Source organism: Gavia stellata, chromosome 17 (assembly GCF_030936135.1).
Source record: "Gavia stellata isolate bGavSte3 chromosome 17, bGavSte3.hap2, whole genome shotgun sequence".
NCBI lineage: Eukaryota > Metazoa > Chordata > Aves > Gaviiformes > Gaviidae > Gavia > Gavia stellata.
The window spans coordinates 13,067,391-13,094,757 of NC_082610.1; the positions used below are offsets into that span (position 1 = coordinate 13,067,391).

General features: G+C 37.7%; 1 protein-coding gene and 1 non-coding gene across 2 annotated transcripts in view; both read right to left on the minus strand.

Moving 5' to 3' along the window:
* IPO7 (importin 7) overlaps window positions 1-25,924 on the minus strand; it is a 36,987-nt gene extending 11,063 nt beyond the window's left edge. Inside the window, exons 1-16 of the mRNA XM_059825854.1 lie at window positions 25,807-25,924; window positions 16,606-16,687; window positions 14,874-15,027; window positions 14,370-14,528; window positions 11,544-11,700; window positions 10,812-10,901; window positions 10,292-10,386; window positions 10,112-10,196; window positions 6,757-6,891; window positions 6,130-6,229; window positions 4,971-5,047; window positions 4,489-4,605; window positions 3,617-3,706; window positions 2,922-3,087; window positions 2,069-2,229; window positions 1,097-1,225 (exon numbers count right to left, since the gene is read on the minus strand). Of these exons, the coding sequence (XP_059681837.1) occupies window positions 1,097-1,225; window positions 2,069-2,229; window positions 2,922-3,087; window positions 3,617-3,706; window positions 4,489-4,605; window positions 4,971-5,047; window positions 6,130-6,229; window positions 6,757-6,891; window positions 10,112-10,196; window positions 10,292-10,386; window positions 10,812-10,901; window positions 11,544-11,700; window positions 14,370-14,528; window positions 14,874-15,027; window positions 16,606-16,687; window positions 25,807-25,890 (1,881 nt within the window). The 5' untranslated portion in view covers window positions 25,891-25,924. The remainder of the gene's footprint in view (window positions 1-1,096; window positions 1,226-2,068; window positions 2,230-2,921; window positions 3,088-3,616; window positions 3,707-4,488; window positions 4,606-4,970; window positions 5,048-6,129; window positions 6,230-6,756; window positions 6,892-10,111; window positions 10,197-10,291; window positions 10,387-10,811; window positions 10,902-11,543; window positions 11,701-14,369; window positions 14,529-14,873; window positions 15,028-16,605; window positions 16,688-25,806) is intronic.
* On the minus strand, window positions 3,236-3,417 carry LOC132318566 (small nucleolar RNA SNORA23). The gene has a single exon (XR_009484341.1). It is a non-coding gene; the product is annotated as a small nucleolar RNA SNORA23 (small nucleolar RNA).
* Window positions 25,925-27,367: the final 1,443 nt, after the last annotated feature.

Here is a 27,367-nt window from a genome sequence, read left to right on the forward strand (position 1 = left end):
TAGTATTTGTTAGTCCATGGAACAGCTAACAAAACAGTCATTAACCTGTTTAGGGAACTTACCTTGCACAGGGACAAATAAGGGTTGAGTTTCTGGTCCTAGCTATGCAGAACAGGATTTGAAACTAGCCAGCTAAATACCTTATTTCTTGCAACACTGGTCATCCTGTGTGAGATGTCTCTAAATATACATGTTTACTGATCAACGTTTTACAATTGAGTTCCTCAGGACTAGCATATTGTTACACAAACTTTTCATTTAGATAGCAAGAATTTGCTGACAAAAACAAGTACATGGAAAGCTTGCTGAGCAGCTTTAGCAACAAGTAAATGAGCCGAACTGGTCCCTGGCTTACTGCATGGCAGCACTGGATTCTGCCCTTGGGCACTCAGAATTTGTATTATGCTGCTTCCTTAGTAAAGTCTTCAGAGCTCTGAGAGTACTATTTATTACTGAACTGTTTAGTCACTAAAAAACTATAATGTATTTATCAAAAAAAGGTAGCTGACTTTGTCAAGAAGGATTTTAATCAGCAATAGCATCTTTTGAACAAGCTGTACTCTGGACAGAAGTTAGTCCATTCAGTACAAGAAAACTAAATAACGAAAGTTTTCATCACACTGTAGAACTCTACAGTACAGATTAGGCAGGCAAAAACCCTATCATTTAGCATAGCCACAACAGCTGTATTTACAGACATTGATTCTGTTGCAGAGAGCAATGCTGAAAGCTAACTGAAGTTTTATATATTTTCTTTGAAGGGCAGACCTCATTAAATCAGATGGGGTTTTCCGGATGAGCTGACAGAGTTCCATCTGTTAGAGACAAGTTGCTTCCACCTATTGAACAAGAACCTGGATTCTTACGGGAAATACTGTGGCAACATTTCTGTTCTATTTCTACATGTATTGTGTTAGAAATGTGACCCACTCTGTTACAACTTTGTTGCATGAGAAGTACTTCACTGTTTCCTATTTTAAGATCTTTTAGGCTGAAAGGACAGTTTTTCAGATAACAATCTCAGGAACACTGGAACTACAAAAGACTTTCAGTGTATTAGACAATACATACTGGCTTTAAAATAATTTTTACTTACTTCCTTGTGATCTTCAACTACACTGAGAAGTGTATCAATAGTATTCAAGATTCCCATTGCTGTCACTGCTTTGTCATCACTGCCCTCTTCATCTGGTCCAGTCTGGATCACCTGGTTAAATGTCATTGCCTGCATGTAATAGCAAAACAACCCATAAGTATGTCATTTAATGAGAACATGCTTGGAGATGAACAACTGTGCAAGTCTAGTATTCTACACAATTTAAAGAGGATTTCTGCTAAGAAAATATGATTGATAAAATTTGAGTGTCAAGCTATTTGAGCTGTCATCCTTTATCCATTCATGAATAAAAAGATATAAATGACATTACTTTCCATGCAAAAGAATACATTTTCTATGAGTAAGTTTTTCTGACACAAGGTTTAATTGGTAGCTGAACTAGACTGGACCACTTTGCAGGCATTCCCAGAGAGGGCATGCAAACAATTTAGTTTTAACTCCAAGGCCAGGGCCTTTAATAGGGAAGCACTCAGCTGACATCTGCTTTTGAAACCATTAGTACAACTTGCTAGATATGACCATTCAAGCTCTGAATTTCTCCTGCAGATTCAATTTTATTTTCACATTACATACAAAATAACATTATTTTCAAACCATTTTTTTAATTAAAAATCTGCTCTTTAATTTCCCATTTTAAAACAGAAAACCTAAGTCACATTGTAGAGACTACCTAAAATGTGCTATCAAAATTCATTAACACTATCAGGAAAAAATATGTACAAAGATTTCGCAAACATTTCTACAATCATTCTTTAAAATTTCCATTTAGTTCAAGTTATGAAGCCACTTTTGAGGAAAAAAACCAGTCTAAATGTGGAAGAAAATTACGTGTATCGATGCACTTAAGCAGATTGGAGTAACAACAGCTATTGATTGACGGACAACCATCTTAATTTTAAATATTAATCTTTCACATATTAAACATCTTCCTAAGTCACCAGAAAGCCTTACCAAATGCTGTGTCATTTCTACTGCAATTGGGGTAACTTCTTCACTATATTCACAGATCATCTTCTGAATCACATTAGTAAGATCATCATTTTCAGTCTCTCTTATAATATGAAGTAAAGCTTGCATTACAGGTCTAATGAACGGAGTAATATATTCTTTAGCTGTAAAACATGTGCAAGTATTTGAATTTACATTCTGACAGAACTACAGTATAAGAAAGTCAATATATACTTTATTACTAATTCAGTGCTTCAGCATTAATAAGCCAAAACCATGGGTAGTATAAAACATTGTAACAATACTAACATTCGGAACTATTTTTTAATAAGAATGTATACCAAGAGGGTCATAACTCAAGTATGAAAACCAGAGCTCTACAGTCTTTATGGAATGCAAGATTACTTATCAATGCAAATTTTAATTGAACAGGAATGGGTACATATGCATTTTTGTCAAATTACCCAAGGTATTTGATATAGAATCTATGTTTGCTTTGTGGCTCTTATGCCAGCTTCAGGAATACTGAGCAATGCCAGGATAAAGACAACTTTTTTAAAAAATAAATTTTAACATGAATGAATGTATGCTGAGACAGATATGCTTATATTGCCACTGTATTTCTGATTCAATGATTAGGTGCTGCAAAACTGAGTTTATTGTACCATGAAATTATAATAATGTTATTTATAAAAATATAAATTTTTCCAGCTTGAAAATTACAATAAGTGATTACAAATTACAATTGCAAGAAGTAAATTAAAATCAGGAAAGAAGAGAACAAGTCTCCCTGCACATCACAGTATTAATGTGTATCCCATCAAAGCTTGCTGTAGCTTTAAGAAAAGAGGGCTACCTTTCTCTTGATTACTGATCAGAACTTGAAGTGCTATTGCAGCTTCTACTTTCACAGGCATTTCCCTATCATCTATCAGACACCGTCTTGTGAGTTCTAAGGCTGTCTGGAGATTCTGGTCACTCTTAAATTTGACTTCACAAAAATAATGAAGAACCCAACAAGCCTGAAAAAAAGACATTGAACAAATTCAGAGTTACAAAACCTACGAACAGGATTATTGACTACTCATATAACCATAACCTACACAAACTATTAAATATGAAGTACAACTACTGTTGAATAAAGACACTTTAAAACTTTTTAACAGATGAAGATGTTTGAGAGTGTGGAGGCTGGCCAGTGGGAGGCTTGTCTTTTGGACGTCACTAGACCAGTACTATGATCTCAAGTTCATCTTTGGCCACAGGTTTTGTGTGAGCAGTACAGTCTAAATGCAAAACACAAATAGACCATACCACCAGACACAGATGGAAAACTATGCACACAATTCTGCAGCCATTTTAAAACTACACAATAGCTATCTATAATCACACATAAAGACAAATACTAATCTCTGAAATAAGCACACAATTTATTACAGAAAAGGTGCAGAAAGGAGTGCATTTGTTAGAGGGAAAAATTTAAAGAATATTCCTCAACTCTTCAGTTGGAACAGCTAGTGTATCTTAACAGTAAATCTTACACTTTCTTACCCGTGCTCTCATGTAACCCAGCTCACTGCTGAAGAGAGGGAACACATGATTCTGCAACATATATTCCATCTGATCTTTATATATCTTCTTCTGTCAGAATATGAATAGAAACACATCAGTTTAAAACTTTATATAACAATGCATTTCTAATCCAGTAAAAACATGTCACAAAAATGTGAAGAGCATAACAAAACCCTCAGACTTGTAACTTCCCCCTTTATTAAAGTCCATTAAGCAACAGTGAAATCCCGTATTAGTAATTAAACTTGGATCCTACATGGACTTTTATATTTTTCAGTCAAAATAGTGACACTTTTTTTGACTCCTAGACACCTTTTACTTGGCAGTACATTAGTCTGGTATCAGAAGCAAAAGTGGTCAGGGAAACTTCTCAGAGCTGTAGTCAAAATACAAGTCCATGCCCTGCATCTTTTTTGCTATCATTCTAATTGAGCAAGGTTGCTCATTTCACTTTATTTCCTCTCTTCTATACAGAGAAAAGATCTCATTAAATCAACAGCCTCTCACTGGATGGATTTTTTTTTTGTCCTTCCTTCCACAAAAAAAGGGAATGTAGTTAAGTGCAGTGCAGGAAATGGTGTAGCAATTCTTACTAGAAGCAGAGAACTTAAAGGAACCTAAACTCATAATCTGAACTTGAACATGACCTAATAAAACTTATGTATTTAAGCTGACAACAAAACCAAAACAATTAAGTTCAACAGCTTTCAAAAAAAACTGTCAGTGATTCAAAAACTTGTAAACTCAAAGGGCTATTCTCATTTCTCCTAAGAGAAAAAAATGAGTGAGAGAAAGGAAAGGAGGAAAAAAAAAAAAAGAACCAAAAGAACCACCAGATTTGTTATGCTTACTTTTAGGAGAATTTCGGCCAAAGAACCGATCATATGTAAAGCACCATCTTTCTTACGAGGGTCAGCATTTGGCTCCGTAAGGATCTGATAACAAAAGCCCATTGTCTTCTGCAAGACCTAGACGACATGTAAGGTTAGTCAAAGTATTTCAATCACTCATCTCAGGTACCATTCTCAGTGCTCCAAAATGCTAAAATTTCTAATAATCTGCTCCAAGTCTGGAATTCGGATAATGTTTTAGGTCTTTGTTACAAACACCCAACATTCTTGATAGATAGGTCCTAGGGGAATTGGCAAATAAAAAAAAAAATCACAAATAGACCAGTGCAAAATAAATTTGACAGAAATGATAAATTTTAGTGTACTATGATATGACAGGGAGTAGAAAAGTAAAACTTTTATTAGTAGTTCTTTCAGTAAATGGAGACTATAAACTAAATCTCGCTAACACTGTATTTAAGCAAAATCCTTGAATAGCTTACCTCTTTCCTTTTACTACACGATGTAAACAATAATGTCTGAGCAGCAGTTGTTGGAGAAATGAAGTCTTCAAATACGTCTATTAAATAAACATATAATAGCTATAAATTTTAGTCCTTTACTACAGTTCATGATCCTAATGTAATCTACTGATTTAATATGAAACAAAAGAGCAACAATTTTCCTTTTTTTTCAGGTGGTTAATCATGCTTTCTTACTGCAGATATTCCAAGACCAAACAACAGTAACACATGGCTGGAGATTCCTGATACACGTTTCACCTTTTTCATGATCATTGGCTCTACATGTCTAATTTGAAATTGTATGTCTTCCTTATTTTTAAGATAAATCTTTTGTAACAGTAGAAGCAGACACAGCAGTCAATTTTTGACATATATGTTATTTGCTGTACAGACAAGCACACATACCTGATTGCGTTAAAAATGCTCAGTTTCTTATTTCTCTGAAGAGGATTATCAGAGCCTTGTATAATACACCTGTATGTTCACAGGTCTGCCTCGGACCTGAGGGATAACTCCCAAACCTATCAAGATTCCCTGTTCTAGCCACATAAAAGTCCTACTGGAGGGAAGAATTTCTTCAGGAAGTCTGAAGTATCTTTTCTTCCCCAGCCTGAAAGGACTGCATAGACTTACAGTAAACCCTAACAACAAAGTAGCAAGCCACAGGAGGTGAAATTAGACAAGTCCGGAATGCTAGGCTTACTTCATCATGTGTCATTTACCATTACGGTAAATGTGTTCTGAACTGTGCTGTATGTGAAATTCCTTAAGATCATAAAAACTCCTGGGGCCTGAAATATTAGCTGTTGTAAAGCATAAACTTTTAATAACATTAAACTTCTGTAATCATTGTTAGCAAGACCTGTTATAACAAAAACTTTCTAACTGTCAGAATTAGCTACGTTTTCAAGTGTAGAAACACCTGTGTCATTGTTGACTGTCATATGTCATCTGTCATTTCCACCAGTATATCCAAAAGTTAATTCTATGAAGTTATATTATTTGGATAATACAAACTGTTTTTCTCTATTTTTTTTTCTTTTAAAGATTAAAGGCATCTCTATTTTCACAAAGAACTATAAAAATCCCGTCTTTGTGTGAAGTCGTATTTTAACATGAGTAGATTTCAAATTCTCACCAAACTTCATGCGAATATATTCATATGGATCTTCTTGCCAAAGCTCTTCATCAGCATCTGTATAGCACATCAATGGAAAAATAACATCTTGGATAATTCCCTGCAATAAAAAGAAAAGTTGAAAACAGGCTAGCAGTACTAAATCAATCTCTATATTCTGTCCTGTATTTCACAGATTTATGTCCATCCTGTCACTTCTCATAAAATGGTAACATTCTAAAAGTATCTGGACATCGTGGATTTTATGTGCTACCTTACAGAAAAAGAGATCTTTTAACTTAAGGTAGAGTTACAATACAGTGCGAGCTATTAGATTTGCTTTGGATAATGGTATGTGGAGATGATTCAATGCCATAAATTCAGTAGTTAACACCATCTCCAAATTTGTTGTGTCGCTGTGTTACACTGCAATCCTTAATATATTAAAGCACAAAGGACTGACAGGAAAAAAAGCAATTGGTTAGCTTTTCTCATATATCAAGGTAACCTTCACCACAGAGGCTTAAACTCTTTCCACCAGCAAGTTATAACAGAGGTCCCTAAAGCTTGAATTCTAGCAACACTGTACAACAGACTGACAAAGGTACTACTGATTCATCTAAGTATTAAACCCTGAAAAAGGTTTACTTGAATATGAGGTTTCAGATTCTTCCAGGTGACTGCATGTGACACTCCTTGATTGATGTAATTCAGTGTTTGCTGCAGAACTCTAGGAGCCATGTACTGCTTTTCCTTGTATTGATACAATACCTTCAGCAACACCTAGAAAAATCAGATCTCATCAATAGCTTATACTGAGCACAGAGCATTTTAACCAGAAGAATTCTACCATCCTGCACAATCCTACATAAGAACCCCTCTAAATCCGACAAAAAAACCCCATTTATTCATTAGACTAAAATGGGTACTAGTCCTTCTACTCAATGTCACTGTTAATTTTACAAGGAAATTTGCAGCTCATATCAGGTGCTGCACATCTTTTAAAAATACAATTCTTTAATAAGACAAAACATACATGCTCATTCATCACCAACATAGCCCAGGGGACTTTTCCCTCTGAGGTTTATTATTTCATCTCACAACACTTCGGGGGCAGAAATTCATGCCCAAACACTGGATTGGTAAAACACTCCACACTCACACAGTCTACTGATTCTTGCCTATGTGCAGCCTTACAGCAATGACACTGTATGAAAAATGTAGGTGTATGAAGAATGATGAACCAGCCTCTCCCCTTGGCTTTCTGGCCTCAATTCTTCTCCTGAGGTGGCATTTTACAACTATTCACATGGATTTATATTTGTTAAAAGTTCATGGCTCTCCACGAATAAGGACATGAAATGGACATGGGACTGTTACTAGTAACTAAACTCCAGCTCACTGGTAAGTTTGGTATTGGTAATGCAAGGTGGTTTCCTTGTAGCCCAATCCAGGTCAGTGGCAACACTGCACCTTCAAGAGCAGCAGCACCAACTGGAGAGAAATGATAAATCCTATTTCCAGGGTTTCATTTAATTCTTCACATAAAACAATGATGTTTAAAAAAATCCAGAACTGAAGGAACTGAAAAGATATCTATCAATCTGTAATATCACCAAGAAAACATTTTGGGAAAATGAGATTCACTATTTTGAAAAGTAATTACATTGATAACATTTATTACACAAGCACTGAAGCATTCCTCCCAAAGGAGATGCCTTGCACTTGAGTTTAAAGAGGATGCATTCAATCACCATGAAATTCATAGCTTTACAAGCTTTATGCTCTAGATGCATTATCAGTCCTCAAAGTTTAACTGCTCATGTTTAAAAGCCTCCTGGACTTAAGAAAGAAATTACTGGTTGTTACCCTCACCTGAGCACAAGGCTTTCATGGCATTAGATACTGACTTAGGATAGGAAAGGAAAAGAGAGCAAATGTTCAGACTTGCAGCTGTTTCAAGGACTATCAAAGAATACATATATCAAAATTCCTTTTTAGTCTCTTATGAACTAACTACAAGAGAACATGATTCTCTGCAAAAACAATACCTTAAGTGACAGATGTTTGTAACTTCTAAAATCAGTAAAAAATGAGTACGTGGTAAGACTAACATGCTTCTTGAAGTTAGAACAATTAAGAAGAATGTTAATCATTAAAGCGTCTAACAAACTGGTAACAAAATTGATTAAATACATAAACAACTCTGCAGCATATTTTACTTCCTTGATGGTATGCCTTAAATACAGTCTTTCCAGAAGAGTAATTGTGAAACTAATGAAGACTGGGATTTCTTGCGGTTTTACACAGAGTATATGACAGTCTAGAGATTGGCTTCCTTTATAAATTTCAACACAAGCAACAAAGAAATTACCTTCACTGTATTAACATCATATACTGAACTTTTATAATTCATGGATCTGAGACAGGCTCCATGTCCTAAGTCACACTGGGGTGGCAGCTCAGGAAAGATTTAAAAAATAGAAATTAGGGGTTCTAGGCAAAAGTAGTAATCCTGGTTCTTCAGCAAACTAGAATTTAACATACAGTAATACAATCTTCTCTGTGGAAAAGCTTGTACAAGAAGGTCCAGTTTGCTGGTGTATTTGATTTTTAGAAGGATCTGAAGTTTCTTTTTTTTTTGAGAAAGATAGACTCTCCAATGTAACAGGAAACCACACAGAGAAGCCTAAATTTGCCAACAGTCAATGAAGGGATGGTGAGTAGTCTTTGGAAATGAGGACAAAGCTGAGGCCTAACAAATGGTCTTTGCAGCCACACTACTTAGGGCAAGTGTTTTGGTTCTCTCTTTTCACAAATCTAAGCAGTTTCATAATTCAGATGCAATAAGTAAAGAAATTAAAAAGATTAAGAAAAGGTTTAAGAATTGCAGTGAAAAAAAGCAGGATGCGGGACGGAGGCTCCAGGGCAAATAAAGAAAATTCTGCAACTGTGCCAAGGAAATACCAGGCAGTAGTGTTCAACCAGTGCTTAGTTCTGGCTCATCAGGTCTTTCAAAATGAGAAATGTCTTGAGCAAAACAACTGCTAACACAAATGATAGGAATCAAGGTATTCCAGCTAGGCAGCTCAGCCTGTTTTAGCCAAGCTTAAGAAAGTTTAGCTAGAACTAATGCTGAATATGACAGATTTTTTTTTTTTTTTTTTGGAGGGGGGATTGGTGACATGCACAGGACAAAAAGATACAGAGTAGATTAAAAAAATAATCAATGAGAAGTAATTACGAGAATACTAAAAACAGTACGTTTCAAGTTTATATTTGAACAACCTGTAATCCCATACCATATATTTATTGTCTATCCATTCTGTCCCTTCAGGAAAATGGTTGCTGCCATGTGGAAGGACTATCTGAATCATGAAGTTACTCCAATAAAGGTAAATCAAGGGTAGTTTGGCATAATATTAATACATCAGGTTAGAAACTGCTATAGTCCAGAAGATGCTTTGCGTTTAACAGACCCCGTAGAAGTGGCAACCCCCAGACAGGGAGATAAGTGGAAAGTGACCATCAGACTTACCTGTTTGTAAGTGAGCCTCTGCTTGATCAGGCTTTTGCAGAAGGCTTAGAAAGCTTATTATTTACTGACTTTGACTCAAAGATGAACTATATCATCAGAGTTAAAAGGGTAGGTAAGAAGGTCAACTACACCACATAAATATTATACCTCTCTCTTCCAGAAAGAGAAAAATTGATAGCATTTATCTGAAGCTCACCTGAGGGCTTGTTATATGACAGCATTTACTCTATTTACAGATTATCAATGTTGCATAGGCTGTTTTCAGTGGATTGTCCTATACAGTAAATTAATAGCCTTTTTAATCATTCTTTTAACCCACAGACGTCAGTACTTTTCCATACCAATGTGCTTAAAAAAAACCCGGTTGTGAAGAAGAGCAAGAAGCCTTTTCAGAAAATAATGAAATAAGAAATCACTACTAACTCTAAATTTATCCTAATACTCCCCACATTCAGTGTTTCTTACTTGCTGAACACCAACGGCGAATGCTTTCAGGAACACTTCAGCAAACTCATTGTACTCCTTGGAAACATTACCAGGGCTTCCATACCTAGAATTAGAAGCAAGTATGCAAAATCAAGGGTGCAGCAATGTTATTGACTTGAATGTTTGTTTTTAAGAAAACAAAAATGGAAGAGAAAATACCTCTCAAAAAGTCTAGCTAAGATATGTAAAGCCCACTTCTTGCATTTCCACCATGGCAACTCAGGTCTATCATCTTCATCAACTTGAAGGGTTTCCTTTAGAAAAAAAAGATTATTTACCAACTATTCACAAAGAGTTCAAATTATATGTATTTTGAACAACTATATAGCATATTTTGCTTTAAATCTGCCATTTGCACTTCTAGCTTAATAGAAGTATAAAGTATAGCATATCTAAAAATAAATCCCATTATGTATGCTGCATAAATGGTCAATAAATTCTTGGAAAAAGAAGCCAGAATAAGTTGTGATATAATTTGAAAACAACAGAACTCCCATACAAGCTATATATTTTCAAGATTTGTCTAGTCTGTTTAAAACACCCTATTTAGCTTAAAAATTTATTTTCTTGGCATCTATTGAGGAAAAAAAATGCAGAAATAAAAAGTTAAAACTTTTTAACATTCTAATGAATGAAAAATATTTAAGCTTAAAGACATAAATAGCCAAAAGCCACTTACAGCTGGTACATCCCTATCGACAACAGTCTTCAGGATTTCTATCCATTCAGTCAGGTTTTGCTGATTTATCAACTCCAAAGGTAATGTGTACTTATTTAAACAAAAAGGGCAAAATAAATTTATTATAAAGCAATTTGAAAATAATGTTACTTTCACAGTTTGAATTTTAGCTTTCAAATCTTTGTCTACACTTAGCTACCATGAAAGATCAGCAAATGACTCACAAAACCAGGCTAAAGAACTTAACACAACCTAGTCTATATCCTCAATACCCTCAAAGGTGCTAGAGGTCTTTACTCCAATTCATTCTGCTCATGCAATGCTAAGACACTACTTAAATTCATGTTACACTAATTTCTGAAGCAATTAACAGCATATCAACAGTTTCATTCCAAACTGCTGCATTTACACTGGTAATTCTATGTAGGCTGGCCTCTGCAATCTGTCATTAGAAAACTGATTTTCTAACCAGTTTTCTAGCAAACACTACCTTAGAGAATGGCATGCTTAAGTTCTATCTAATGCCAACCAGGAATAGCACTGTACAAAAGTAAAAGTACAGCACAATCAAGGATACCAAAAACCTGTGATTTATACCGCAGTTGAGTAGTAGGGGAAATGATTCAGGTGTAATCTAATATTGTTAATATTTCTGTCATTTATTATTTTAAGGAAAAGCATAATGCTTTAACTTAAATTACTGATCAAGTATATAAAAAGTTTATTTTTTACCTGGACAAGGGCATAGAATATTTTGAAGATCTGTTTCTGGATGAGGACAGACTGATCAGATGGATCACTCAAGAGCTGAATGAAACTATCTTTCAGAACTGGTAGAAAATGTTGCATTGCAGCTATCAAGGGACTCCGCTCCTCTGGTTTCTTGTACCTTTAGATAAGAAGAAACTAGTTTTGTAGATCTTTCAGGTAGCTTTTGAATTTTAAATGTCCACCTTTCCCCAGTGTAGACACAAGTAGGTTATATTACAGTTCATAACAACATTGATTTTAAAAACAAAAAATGTAGCCATTTCTTGTTACAGAATTTGAAATAAAGCTATAGCCAGACAACATTACAGTTAAAAGGAAAGTTAGAAAACCTCTAAGCATCCACTACCCCACTATATACCCACATTCGTTTTCTGCTGGTAATGCACTCCTCCCAACTTACTCACTTTGAATACTACATCGTGTTCAGCCACACCATTATATAGTGAAAAGCAATCAGAGTACTATAAAAACTGCAAACAAAAGGTACACTTTTATTGCCAAGAATGGCAGATGCTGGGCTAGTCAGTAAAATTTCAGAAAGACATTTATTAGAGTTCACAATTTATCAAAATATTTCCAAAAGCTAGACTATTTCACCTACACTGAAGCAAGGAAACTGTGAAGTCTCTCACATCTTACCATTTAATTTGCCCAAATCTAACAATTTGATAGAGAATGTAGGCTTCAAGGCTATGTGGCGGAATCTGAGCAGGCTTCGATTGCAACCCCCCTTGAAATAGTGCCTCAGACTTTCCCATGCTGGTGACAGTCCACCAGTTTGCCTATGCTGAAAACAAGGCTCCATTTCCTTTCTCAAAATGTTTCAAAATTCCTGAAAGGAAATGAAGCTGCATTTTGAAATCTTCCCCCCAACTTTTAAACTACAAAGAAGAAAACCCTTATTGACTCAAGAGTTTTGGTTTTGTTCGGGTTTTGGTTGTTTTTTGGTTGCTTTTTGGTTTGTTGTTTTGTTTTGTTTTTTTTTTTAAATACATTTTTGGTAGACTTTTCACTAATATTAAAAGTCAATGCTCAGCCTCTTTAAACAGTGCCAATTTGCAGAAATATATGATAAAGTCTACTCAATCTGCTGCCAGATGGCATGTTCCGTAAAAGCTACTATAGAACACTGAGCTCCAAAATCCTGTTCAATAATGTAGTTTCCATGTATTTTCTGAAGTAGAAACCTAAATATAAGGATTAAATGTTGCTCAGGAAAACTCAGTCTCTAATTTCCACAAAAGACACAATTGAAAAACACCAGAAAAAATGACTATGCAAAAAGCAACCATTTGATCTTGCTGGTTGGATTTGGAGAGAAAAAAAATGTTGAAAAGCCCTAAGATATTTACCTTCCACATTAAGAAAAAAAAATTCAATAGCTAAATATTCCTACAACTCAAGCAGTAAAAACTTGATCAAAGTCATAATATAATGCAGATTTCCCCCCCAAAAGACATAAGTAATTTAACAAATTTTACAGAGACCTGCTTGCACCTGTATTGTTACACAATGAAACATGCATATTCCTACGTGATTTGTGAAACCGACCCTTGTTGACTTCACCAGAAAGCTAATCAAGTACAAGCAGTTGCTGGCCTCAGCTAGAGTGTTTGATCAACTAATATTACAAACACACCTGTTAACTCAGTTAATCACGCAATAACTGTAGTGATATCAAAATTCTTCCCTAAACAAGGATTGCTATAATCATAATACACTACCAGTGAACACTTCATGTTTTCTATCTCACAGATCTCTGCTGTATATTTGGTTAAAGATGTTTAAATTGAAAATCAAGTGAGAAAACTGTTTATTTTCCTTTCCTAGCAGGACTTGCAATTTTCAGCCACCAAAAAAACCTCCAACATTGGATTACAAAGGTCTTTATAGCATTCCTGTAGAAAAGGATTTTTGAGAAACTGATATTCACCTGTTTTACACTAATTTACGAAAAATTCATGGAATCAGACAGTGAAATTTTTCAGTGCACCACTTTAAATCAAGTACCTGAAACTAAAATATTATGCATGACAGTGCTTTGAAAGACTAAGTTGTGGATTCCATCAGTTCCACTACCACAACTCCCTGACTTCAGGATTACTTTTCTCTGACCCAGCTCAAATAAGCTTCCTACATGCCAGCAGCAGCAGCTAAGCTCCACATAACTTCTCAAAGTGCAACCTCAACATCAACGCTCTGAGCGTAATACCAGATAGAGAGCAAAGAACATTCACCTGTATCCTAGTCCAATGCCTCGCATATAGAAAAACAGTGGGCTTCGATAAAGATTTCCCATGATGGGTTGGATGAGGCTATCAAAAGGACCATACCAAAGTCAGCAAACTAATTCTGAACTTCCTAACATTCAAGATTTCACACTCTGAAACCTTTGTATGTTTACTGTCACTGATACCCCCAGTACAAATTGTTTAAAAGTCTAAACCTGATTTAAATAAATAATCATTTTCTGCAAAAGTCATGATTTTGAGCAGACTTTCTTACTGCTATCAATCCATAAAAAACAACTACCAAATTACGGCTTTAAAATACCCTCTTTTTTCTGATCTCAAACCTTTAATGAAGGCAGTTTTCCTGTAATTTCTTAATGGAGAAGATATATGAGCCAACATCTGCATAGCGAGCATTGAAGAATATTCTCTAAAATTAGATTTCTATCACCTTTGCACAATCTCACACGCAATTCTACATGGTTACAATATACATACAGAACAAATACACACAAATATATTAATTCTGCTGTTTTATATGGTAGAAAACACTTACTCATAGTTTTTCACAAGTTGATAAAGACAAAGAAGAATTCCAAGCCAACAAGCACTGTTGTCAGACTGAAGATAAAATCCAATTTTCTCCACAACTGCAGTCCAGCGACTAGGATAATCATGCTTGATAATATGGTGAATGCAAGTAGTAAGCTGTACTCTAGAAATTAAATGCACAATGATTAAATAAGTTACTACTATTATTTTAATAATATTCTTGTGGCGTTGAAACAGCTAACATTGCCCAAACTTAGACTTATTTCAAGTTTTGTTTAGAAGGTTTAGGTTCTGTACTTTTTGCTTAATATTCTCCATTTGAGGAACTTTAAATGTCTACATGCTGCACAAGCTGAAAAATATTTTTCCATCTACATTAATGCTACGCTTAGGATACACAATGTATGACAATGATGCTTAGGATGCAGGTGATCTTAGTTGTGCAAAAAAAAAGAAACCCAACAGTCAGAAACCACAGCCAATTCATAAACAGGTTAAAACTGCATACCTAATCAGCTCAGGAGAGTGAATAATGGCTTCTACAATATTTTCACGAATACAGTGTCTATCTTCTTCTGGGATGGAGTACGGTGGAATCTCTCCTGGTGCAGTTTCACGATCTGGCCAATACTGGGTTATCATATTTTTCAAGTAGATAACCCCTGTGAGAAAAAAGTGGCAAATCAGCTGACAGCCATTTAAAGTACAAAACAAACATGCATTTTGCCAACAAACCTATTTTAGAACAAAACTGATTGAAATGACTAATTCACTGACCATTTCTGAGTAAGAAAATCAAAATATATAAACCATGCAAATTAACCTAATAATTTACTAGTTTGATACTCTTTTACTCCTTTTTCTGATGTCTGTAATTTTAGTTCTGTAAAAAATGTGGTTTTGTATGAAAACACTAAATATATTGCTTTTATCTGTGCTACAGATAAATAGTTGCAGAACATTTTAGCAACACATTTCTGAAAAATCCTTTATAATTATCTTCTCAGTATTTTCATTAAAACAAAGCTAATCAATACTAACGACTATATAAAACATCCCTTGTAAGCAAAAAAAACCCTAATTAAGTTTGTGATACAAGAGTGAATGCTAAAGAGAAACACAGCTCCTTTATACCAAGGTTATGGGCCACAGCACTTTGTAGCCATCGTGCTGCTGGCACATTTACCATTTGACAACCAAATCCAAACTGCTTATGCGGCAGAATGTAGATTACAGCACTTGGAAAGAAAAGGACTTGCAACAGGAAATCTCAAATGACAAACCGGTAACAAAGTTACTATTAATCTAATTATATGTACAAATCCATAAAGCAACTTCTCTTCCCAAATTCCATATGTACCTTCTGAACATTCAGATACCAAAGGGTTTCTGAAAGGGTCTGCAAAGATAAGAAACACTCAGCAGATATCTGCTATTACAAGACTGAAGTGATGCAGACTTCAATCTGCCCTCAGTGGGATTTATCATGCCATTGCTTTGCAAAACATGCATTGTTTGTAAGCTATGCATCGTATGAGTTGTCTCCACTCTCTATAGACTGCTTTGTTTTTTAACTGGCTTACACTAAGGGTGAATTTTCAGAGGTTGTTTTCAAACCTCCCCCTTTTTTCGCATGTTATACATGTAAGCAGTAACTTTTTTGAGCCATCATCTGAATGGTACCTCCAAACAGCAAGATAAAAATGCAAGTTAGGTTTATGCTACAACTTGGAATAGTCTACTACACGGAAGATCCAAACAAGTGATCAAGATCACACTTCCTGAACTGTCAGAAAAACCACTGAAGTACCATGTTAGAAACCTCTATCAAGTAATCATAGCAGCTTTAGGTGATGTCCAGAGTTGCTAATATTCAATATCCAATTTTACTGATGAGTCATGTGCAAATCAGCAGGGTTCCATAAGATATAACTTGTTTTTTTCCACTTAAAATGTTTAGAAACATTAGCATTGCTAGTACAAGGTTAAATTACCTCCTTGGACGAAGTGTACTAGCATCATAAACCATTCTGTTTCCCCAAAGCCCATTATTCGCTAGAGATAAATGGGAGCAACCACTGAAGAGCCAGCCACCTTTTCTTTTTATCTTCCGTGTTCAGTGTATGGTGTCAGTTCATGATGACTGTAATTCCCGCGTTGCCCTTTAACAGTATATGCATATGTACTTGTGTGTATGCACCACTAAAGTAGATACAATGAAAAAAGATTTGAAAACTTGCCTGCCTGTCTCACTGGTAAATCCAGTTGCTCGGACATTGTGATCTGAAGCAGAGTCGAAACAAAGTTCACTGACTTATGAGCCTGTAGAGGAAAAAAAAAAAAGAATATGATTTAGTCATTGTTAAGTTTTAGAATACTCCTGTTAGGTTTTACAATATCATTATAATGATGTAATGCAATCAATAGAATACCAGCAATTCAGACAGTTTCACAGTAGTCAGCTAATCAACCAAAGCATTCCAGAATTTCATGCTCGCTGTATTCCGAAGACAGCATGGGGGAAGAAAAACTCTACTGAGGTAACAGAGGAAGAAATCATTAAACAGCCTTCAGGAATCAGCCTTTTACAGTCACCAAACATCTTCCTCATTCAGAACAAACACTTACTTGAAAGAAGAATATCTAAATAGCCAGAAAAACCCAAGCGCAGCAACTTTACAGTGACCTTTAACAAGGTGTGAATTCATTATATAATAATCTAAGAAACAGATGGCAACTATGTTTTAAAACTAAGCCCAGCCTTAAGCAAGCCTGTCCAACTCATAGTTCATCTTTCTAAAAAAACAGCTTCAAGTGACCATTTAGGTATTACTGCAGCAACTGTCAGCATACCTATGCAACAGCAAACCAACAGTACGGAGATCTAAATAAAGTGACATCTGCAGAGGAACAGCTTTGCAAGGATTTTCAAGAGTTCACTTACAAAGAAAACAAAACGTGTTTTTTCTTACAGTAATGAAAAATGTCATTGGTACACTCAATGCTATATTGTATTTTCAATACGAGGAAACTAACCTTAACGTTATTATAGCATCCTTTACCCACCTTTCCTAAGCATCAAAAACTTGAGACATTAAATGAACTACCCCGGGAAAAGTGAACTGTAGTCTTTAAAAACTAACTCTACTTTTTATAACTGGAAAACAACATAATTTTCTTCAAGGTCAAGAGTCAATGGACATGAGCTACAGTGAGGGAAATTCCTATTTTACAAAAGAAAAAAAAAAATCACAAGGGCGGCCAAGGTCTGGAACAGTCTGTCCACAGAGGCTGTGGTACCTCATCCTTTGAGATATTCAAACTCAATTGGATAAGTCTTGATCTACCTCATCTAACTTTGAAACAACTTTGCTTAAGGGGGCTGGGCCAGATGATCCATCCAGATCCCTTCTAAGCTAATTCCTCCATGATTCAAATTGCCAAGATTGATTTCTGCTTTATCTTCACTGTCATGTCAATATTGTTTCAAATGCTCTTTGCAGCACTTATATCAAAGACAACTGCATAGATCTACATAACTTAACCTGGTAAACTCTTAGGAAAACACCTCTTACCTACTCGTTACTCAGTTTATTACTCCCTACCATAAAGCAAATAAATTAATACTTTGAAAACCACTGAAATTACACCATTTATCAAAACCAAATTATTGTCTCAGTTACTGCAGCAAAACAAATTAATATAATAAAGAGAAACAATCAGAAATTATCTATTCTTTTAGTAGGACCAAATCTCTTTTGACAGTATGAAATTATGTCAACATTCCTCCTAACTGTGTAACACTGCCCAGCTCACTCCTACAGCACCAGGTTCTTCTCTCCAACTTTAACTTCCCTAGCAAATATCTCCTCTATGTTCTAGTATAAACAAGTGTAAAACTGACAGCCTGGGACATGACATTTGTTCGTGCATTTGTACTACGTTGTACATTTTCATCCTGTGCACTACAAATCTACAGGCTACAGAAAACCCACAGAAGCAACACTCGCATCTGGTCCAACTGAAATGCTTATTTGTAGTGTATGTTTTGACGAATTGGGAGTAACTGACACTGCAATATGAGCACGCATCTTTCTGACCCATGTCCCTCTGATATCCTCAAAGTCCTGAAGAAGCAAATACACTTTCAAGTGAAAAAAAGTATTTGTTTTCAACTGTCAAGTAAAGGTTGAATAAATACACTTCAAAAAAAATTACTTGTTGGTATTAATTTCTACTACAGCTCCAGGTCCGTTAAGTTCCTTCTTTTCTTAAGTAACATTAGTAGTCACACTTCTCCTGCAACACATACCAAGTGACATTAGACCCTAATTCAGCACAGTATTCAATTATATGCCTAACATTAATGTCAGTGGAAGTACTCCTGTACATAAGCATGTTATTATGAACTTGCTGAGGAAAGCTTTCCGTTTCAATAACCTTTAACTCACCTAGAAATAAGGTCATATTACAGTCTGCATAAAATGGACTTAAAAATGCAAACTGATGTCTTTCCACAATGACTATGATGAACTTAACAGCTACCTCTTCAATAATGAAAATTTGCAATGTATTTCATGTTTGGAAATTGAAAAGCATTTAATACTAGAATTTTAAAAATGAAGGATTATTTTCCCTTTTTTCATGATAAATGACAACTATCCTTTTAATAAAAACTATCAATTTCAATAAAAAAATATGGAAATTCCTTAAGAACCAGCAAGGAACTAATGGCAATAACAAAACAAATTGAATACAAAACGTTGTGTCTTAAAAGCAAAAAGCAGCAAAAAATAGACAGTGTACAAAACTGCCACACACTGAAATTTAATAAAACACCAAAGAATAATCTTTTCTTCATTAAAAAAACAGGACTGCGCCTATTCCTGTAGCAAGCTACAGAAGCTCCCTAGAAATGTCAATTATATTAGTATGCGGTATTAATATATTTTCACTGGATTCCTTGAACTATAACAAGTTTTAAAGCATAGGACCAAAACATCTATATCATTATCTTGGTTCTCTAAAATCTTACAAGAATCATCTTTATTAACATCTCAAGCTTCAGACACCAACCAACCATGAGGATGAGCTACTTTATCACCTCTAGTGGTTCAAAGCAGAGATTCAGACTAGAAATAATTTGTGCTTTTAATACAAGGTAGCGTAAGTAAAATACCTTGCACTTTGCAAACAAAGCCTCCTGTTAATCCATTCCGTTCATAACTAAATTCACAGAGCTACATTAACACTTCTATGCATTCTATACAGAATATAAAGTACTTCCAAATTCTTTACAATGACCCCCTTCCCATGCCCCTGAAAGGAAGGTGATTCCAGAGACACTGAAATGGGGGAAAGAATAAGGACAGCTACATGAAGGTATGTGTGTACTGAATGGTCAAATAAAACCCCAGGTACTACAATAACCTGTCACTTGCTCCCTTGTTTTTTGCTTTACTATTAAAAAGAACATCCAATGTTTTATTGGCACCCAAGAAAAACAACTGAACTTAAAATAAGACACCACATAGGTGCTGATTTTGTATCTATGGCATTAAAAAATACTGAACATGCACCCATTTCAGCTATTTTAATCTTTAGTATTTTTACTCTCCAAAGATGGCTGCCTCTCAGGACATCATGTTCCCCTTCACTGACAGCACTGCTAAAAAACCCAACCAAACAAAAACCCCACACCTATTTTAGGTACATATTCTATACAAACACTAGCTTTTGGTTTTAGTGCATGTGATTAGCCAAAATACTTTGCTATACAAAAGGTGAGCTGCAAATGAAGATTCATTAAAGGTCTATCAGGGAACTATCTGAACGTAGAGGATTCTGCTGGCCCATGCGTGCCTCAGTCTCCAGAAGAATCAGGTGCACTGATGCCACTTCAGTGAAAGCCACTGGCAAGTAGTGTCATTCTACACAGAAACCCCATGGCTCCAATATGCAAGAATTAAAATCAGGATTTCACAATGGTTGCTATTACATACTCTAAATTCCATGGAGAAAAGAAACAATTTCTATGACTTTAAAGTTTTGACATCCGTAAAACTTTGTCTTTTATTCTCTTGCTCCTTGTTTACAAATACCCTTTTAAAACAAACATTAAATTTAGAGAACTACAATGATAACTGAAAAAAACTGGTTCTGTCACAGTCAAAGTCTGTTTCCCAAAGTGTAACTCAACATTTTAAAAAAGCAAAACCAAAACTGATCTCAAGTCCTTCCTCCTTACAAATCCCCCAACATGCTGTGTCACTGGTATGACTTTGTTGTCTAAGAGCCAAAGAATTCAGGGACTTTTCCCAAGAGCAATCTTTGCTATGCAGCCTCACTAGCTGAGGAATGTGTTCTATCAGACCACAAACATCGCACCACTGTCTGTTAATATCAACCACTGTTCCAGAACATGCAATCTTTTTGCGTATTTCATTGCAGTTTTTCCTAGCGGAGTTAGTTTGTTTGCTATGTGCTAAAACACACTTTTGAGAAAAGTGTCATGCCAGGTACATAACCTGAAATATAAATGAAGTTTGAAGTTAACATTAAAGAGACTAGTTCATGGCATATGAACTACCAACAGTTAATTATGACACAGAAAAGCACTTTTTCCCCACTAATGAAACTCACTTAAGTAAGTTACATTCATCCTTAGTATTAGAGTTATTCATATCTCACACAAAGCCTGTATGCCACTAAATGTTAAAAACAAGAAGCTTCATCTCAGGTAAAAAAGCCTTCATGCATTCTTCTTAGACATTAAGAATTTAACATACCATAACAGACACACTACTATAGGCACCTCCTTTACTGTTAACCAGAAAAGCAAAATAGAAGGGTAATACTTACTATATACTGCTGAACTAGAACCCCAGGTTATTTATATAGTTATTCAAAGTAGCACACATTTAAATAAAGGCTACAATTTATTTTTAAAGGAGCTGAAAAAATACAAATTCAATGCATCTCCCCATTCCAATTTTGAAAAAAAATCTACATGCAATTTTTGATCTAGACCACAACAGGATTAGGTGACCACAACTGTTACACTGAGATGAAACAGTTTGGGTTTTTTATAGAAAGGTAAGGTCAGAAACTGTAAGGCCATGCTGAATCAGCAAACTGCCCTGTAACACTCTTTCAATTCTTTTTTAAGAACTCAGCAGGTGTGGAAGTCATTCTGACCTCAGGTTTTTGCAAGTTAGTTCTGCCACCTCTTACGCAGTTACAATGTATATGTAAATCCAGTTTAAAGTCTGCAAAAAAAGACATACACACTTATCAGATCTTGCAAGCATCCTCAGTGCTAATTTCAACAGAATACTGTCTGCAAGTTCTGAAGCCTATTTGCTCCTGGGTTCACAGAGGAAAAAGGAAGTGTGCTCTTCGAAAAGGCTAGCTAAGCACACACAGTTAACTGTTTGCTAAGTCATGAGAAAGTGGCAAGTCGCTCTCTCTTCTAGGATTTTACCTTGTACTGGTTAACATGCATCAAGAATGTAACTTCTTCCTAATGAAGGCAAAGCTCCCTTAGTTCCTTACTGCCCCCAAGGGGATTTCTGGTGTTGGACCAGTCTTGATACATAAAATTTTAAACCATCCTTTCCCAAAGCATCTCTCATCTAGCACACACCAAAATATATAGATGGAAGATAAGGGAAGTGAAAATAATCCAAGTAGTTTCAGTAAAATGTCATACTAACAACTTTAAAAAAGAACCCATGATCTGATAATCAGAGCCAGGAAACTCATGCTCTCTTCTTGTTCTTACTCACACTACAATATATAGCCGTAGGTGTTATACATGAAGACCACGTTAGAAAAGGTCACAAAAAATTAAAGATGGGGGTAACACTATAAATACCTACCCCAAAGTACCGAAAACACAGCAATTCAGCATTTGGAAATTCCTGGGTGAAAGGCGCCACATAATAAGCGGCTTGCTTTTTCCCCTTTGACAACCTTTCACTCCAAAGCTCCCAGTAGTTGAGAGTCCAATAATTTCATTTAATCATTCTATTGTTCTGACATTTGTATCTATTAAGCAGGCAGTGAAAGACAGTGAACTAGGCCCTACTGTATTCTGTTAAACTGATGGCATGCTATGGCGACTAGTCAACAAGCTAAAGCATTTTTCCTTCCCCCTTATATTAGAACATGAAAAAGCTTAAACATAACTTCTGAAAGGTGCTTTTTCAGTAGAGCAACATGATAACTATTTTCCTAAACAAACTGTTAAGCTTTGACTAAAAAAATTACAAGTTATTGGGGATTGCTCTCTTTTTTTTAAAAAACATTCTCAGACACAAAAATTGGGTTGTTAGTCTAAAAAGATGTCTTCATAGCTCATATGTACTGGGGTTGATCTCAGATACTTACAAGACATACATAACAGTTAAGTTATAAATTCCCTAGAACTACAAAGAAACCTGCAAGGTAAGTATTATCTAGCAACTGTGCCTTTATAAATATGTTGATATTAAAAGATGAAACAACACTGTATTATTTTCAGAGTGTCATTCCATAGCTGCATAGTTAAAAATATCTATTTTCATCACCATTTCTGGGAAACTCTTTATAGACGCAGTACAAAGACTGTTTGAAAAGGCAACGTCTGCTTGCTGCTTTCCAGTAGCTTACTTGAAGAGTCTGGTCCTTGTAAAACACAGCTTTCCCCTGTAAGACAGGGACAGAGATGGGCAAACACCTCAGGGTACATCATCAGCTGGAAATTACATGAAAAGCTGTCAGACACAAGAACTAGTGGTATCATTCCCTGTAAATTACTTTCACAGTGAGGAAAGTAAAGCCAGAGAGACTGAGATACCTGCTGTTTTTTTTTAGCATATCTCAACTCTAAAAGTTCTCGCAGCATTTTCTTTGCAAGCAATATAACCTGATAAAACTTAGTGAAAGAAGAAATAAAGTATAGAACAATTCATCACCAGGCCAAAGTCAAAGGAAAAATAACAAAGCCTGGACAAACCAAGAATCATACACCCCGGTTCCCTTCTCCCGTCAGTGGAAACTTTGTGGATTATGATGAAGACAGATCAAGATACTTAACTCTTCCATTAATTAGGAATATCAATTACTGACTGAAGCATGTCCTTTTCTGGTAAGGTAAAATGACCATACTGCTGAAAACCAGTCTCATCAGCTCAACAGAGGCACATCAGACAAATGAAAGGTAAACTAAAAGGTCAACCAAGGACAACTATTAAAAAAATTATAACAACACTTGTGTGTGCCTGGCCATGTGCAAGAATAGTGTTTGCTGCCATACGATTTCACCTTTACAGAGAAAGAGACCCCCATACCTCCAATAAAACATGAACTGGTAACACAATCGCCCTAACAGTTAACAAATTTAGACCAGTATCCTGCAAGCAAATGCATAACTGACTTCAATAAACCTATGCAAAACCAAGACCGTGCATGTGACTAAAATTACATATATGTACAAGTGCTTGCAGATTTAGGCTTTAACAAATATCTTTATCACAAAAGGTTTGCGAAAGATCAGTGAGGCTACATTTCCAGTAATAAAGAATTCTTATGCGCTGGTTCAGTAATGTCTGTTGTTTTCAAAGGGGCACGGATATTTGGATTTTTTTACTAATTTAATACTTGTGTAGTACATGATAGACCATAATGTTTTGATTCAAAAGTGTGAACAAAAGCCAGTTGCCGGTGAGCATGATCCTTCATGCAACAGAGTTAGCCATTTGCTGAAGACCCCGACTGGCAGAGAACGTAATTTCCTGCATGTTCAGCAGCTCAATACCTGCAGAAAATAGCTAAACAGATTTCAAGCAAGTTACTATATACAGATACTGACATGCATAAAACACAAAAAATTGCATTTTGGAGCCAGCTTAAGATTTCATATATATTACTGTCTTTATAGGCAATTACATTATTTTCACTTCCGTTTTAAAAAAGAAACACTAAAATACCTTTACCAAAGTATATGGAAAAGATAGCCAAATACTTTATACAAACCTCAATTAAACATTGGGTAGTTTTACAGCTATTTCAAATGTACTTAATATTTATTTGCCATTCACTTTTAAATGACATGCAGGAATTCAGCTTAATTACACTTTTTTATAAAATGAGAAGCTACACCTTTAGTTTTTGAAAGTTTCTCTACCGCCAGCAGGACATTTGGCCCACCTTTACTAAGCTCTGCTGAACATCTGTTGCATTAAACGTATCTTGTCAGGCCTGAAGTCTGCTTAAGAGCAACAAAGAAAAACGTTTGTGGAAAAAGCAAACTAAAGGCACCACAAGAGCTGCCACACAGGCTTATCCTTCCCTCCTTCATCAAGCTATCACCTTTTCTCCAAGTCAAACACGAGAACACCTTTTTTTCAAAATGTCTAAAAGCCCTGTTGCTGTGTCTTATCAATGAAGAAACGTTTTCACCTACCGGGTGGAGTTAAGTGGAACAAAAATATAACCTTCTTCCAAAATTGAAACCTGTGGAACTAGGACCTGCTAGTTTTGTTACATCCCAATATGACACACGACTGTAGTCTAAGCAGATGACATATCTGGGCTGGGAACCCTGTCTTCCCCCATCTCTTGGGCACGTGTCGATACTACACCCAGAAAGCACACCTACCTCGACAGCACTGCCGAATCCGGAGTCCAAAGGATTTGTACGAACACCAAGTAACGCTAGGCTATCAGGTTCATTTCCGAACTCAGCCCAGGCCACCCTTATGCTAATAGGCTGCACTACTTAAAAAGCGATGGGGGTCTTGCTACCTCCTTTCCCGTTGACAAATGACTGCCTTCCACATCTGAAAACTGCCCTTAGATAGTCGCAGACAGGACTGGGTCCAGCCTCTGAGCCACCGGGGCCCTGTGCCACCAGCGATTTTAAACACCGCTCTACAGATCACCCTTTCGCCGGCTGAGCAGAAAGACAATGGAAATAATTTGTTACCGACAGGAAAGGCAACGGGGGTCTCCTCCCCAACGCCGACCGCTTTCTGCCGCTAAACCCTACCCCCCTGAGCAGCCCCGCCCGGTACGGCATGGCCTGGCCTGGCCCCGGCCGGAGGCCCCACTGCCATGTGCCGGGGACAATGCGAGTCGGGCGGCCGGGCCCGGCCTGCAGCCGCCGTGACACCAGGCGGGGCCCAGCGGCGGGAAGGGGCCGAGGGCGCGGGGAGACGGTGCTGAGGGAGCGGGGTGGTGCTGGCGGTGCTCCACACACACACACACTCTCCCCCCGCTCCCTCAGCCCCGTCTCCCCGCGCCCTCGGCCCCTTCCCGCCGCCCCCACCGGGCCTGCCCCGCTTCCCCCTCACACAGGCCTGCCCCGACCCTGCCGCCCGCGCCGCCGTCCCCCCCGCCTTCCAGTACCGCGGCGGCCGCGGCCCCGGCCCCGGCCCAGGCCCCGTCGGCGCCCTCACCTCGTTAAGCTGCCTCTCGGCGGCTTCCCGCAACGCCGGATCCATGGTACCCCGCAGGGCCTCGATGATGGTGTTGGGGTCCATGGTGGCGGCGGCGGGGGGAAGAGGAGGAGGCGGAGGGCAGGGGCAGGGGCCGGGGCCGGGGCCGCACCGCGCCGTGCGCACATGGACCCGCCGCCTCGCAGCGGCCGCCGGCGCGAAAGGAAGGGAACGCGCCAAAGGCCCGGATAGAGCTGCCCCCCGCCGCCGCCAGGGAGCGGCGCCCCTTCCGCCGCCCGCGCCCCGCCTCCGCGCCGCGGGGCGCCACGGGACCTGTAGTCTAACGGCCGCCCCAACGGCCGCCGCCGCGCGCCCAACGGCCGCCCGCCCCGCGCCCAACGGCCGCCCGCCCCGCCAAACCGAGGCGGCGGGCGGCGGGCGCACTTGTAGGGGGGCCGCGCCGCCGCCCCCGCACGCTGAGGGGAGGGGAGGGCCGCGGCGGGGCCCGCCGCTTGGTTCACCCTCCGCGTGAGGGCTCGGGGCCCGGGGCCCGGCCCGGCACCTCGGGGGGCGTGTTGTGTTGGGGGCGGCCCAGGGAGCGGCGCCGGCCTGCGGAGAGGGCCTGAAGGCGACCGCGGCCTTGCGGTCGGCACCGCTGGCTGCGGCAGGCAGGGCTGGCTGCCCGCCTCTGCGGGCGGGGAGGGCCGGCACACGCTGTGCCCCAAACTCTTCGGCCACGTTAAGCTTAAGTGGAATACGTTGTTTTACCGAAAGTCCCTCCTTTTACCACGTACGCTTCCCCTTTTCGGAGCGACTCGGGTGGCTGGCGAGGAAGGAGGGATGCGTGGAGGCATGGGTTCCCTTAAAAGGCGCTTTCTTTATAATGGGCACGGTGCAAACAGTTCTTAAACATTTGGGAAAGTCCAGCGTTTTTTTCTGCTAGTTTTAGCCAAAAAAAAAAAAAAAAGTCCCGAAGATGTGTTAGAAATTTGTCAGAAAATCAATATGAACAGCTGTCATTTCTGGTGGTGTTGATTCAGTCACAATTGGACTGCTTCAGTTGGTGCTCTGTAAGTCACTTCTGTAGGCTTTATCCTGCAAGCATTTAGGCACTGAGGTAATTGCACTTACGTGAGAAGTCACAATAAAATAAGCAACGCTATTTATATGTTAGGTGCATAGTGATTTTAATTGGTAGTATACAGAGTCATTCACTGTCGTGTCTTCATTTGGGGGATGACATGCAGTGATGTACTTAAAATTTTGCGAGTTGTTTTTGTGAGAGGAGTTTATGGAACAGTCAGATAATACAGTAAAGAAAAAAGTTTCACAAACAGCCCATCCTGGAACAACTCTGAAATGAAGGCACATTAACAAACTGCATATCAAATAGAAAAGCAGAAATGCAAATATGTACAGAAAATAACATAAATTAAAAGTGATACAATTTAGAAAATTTATAAAGGACACTATCTCTTTGCTAGTTAAGTTAAACAGCTTCAGGAAATGCCACATTAAAACTTGATTCCTTTTACCACCCTACCGTGCTAGTAGTCTTGCAAACGTTTCCCATACACGGAGT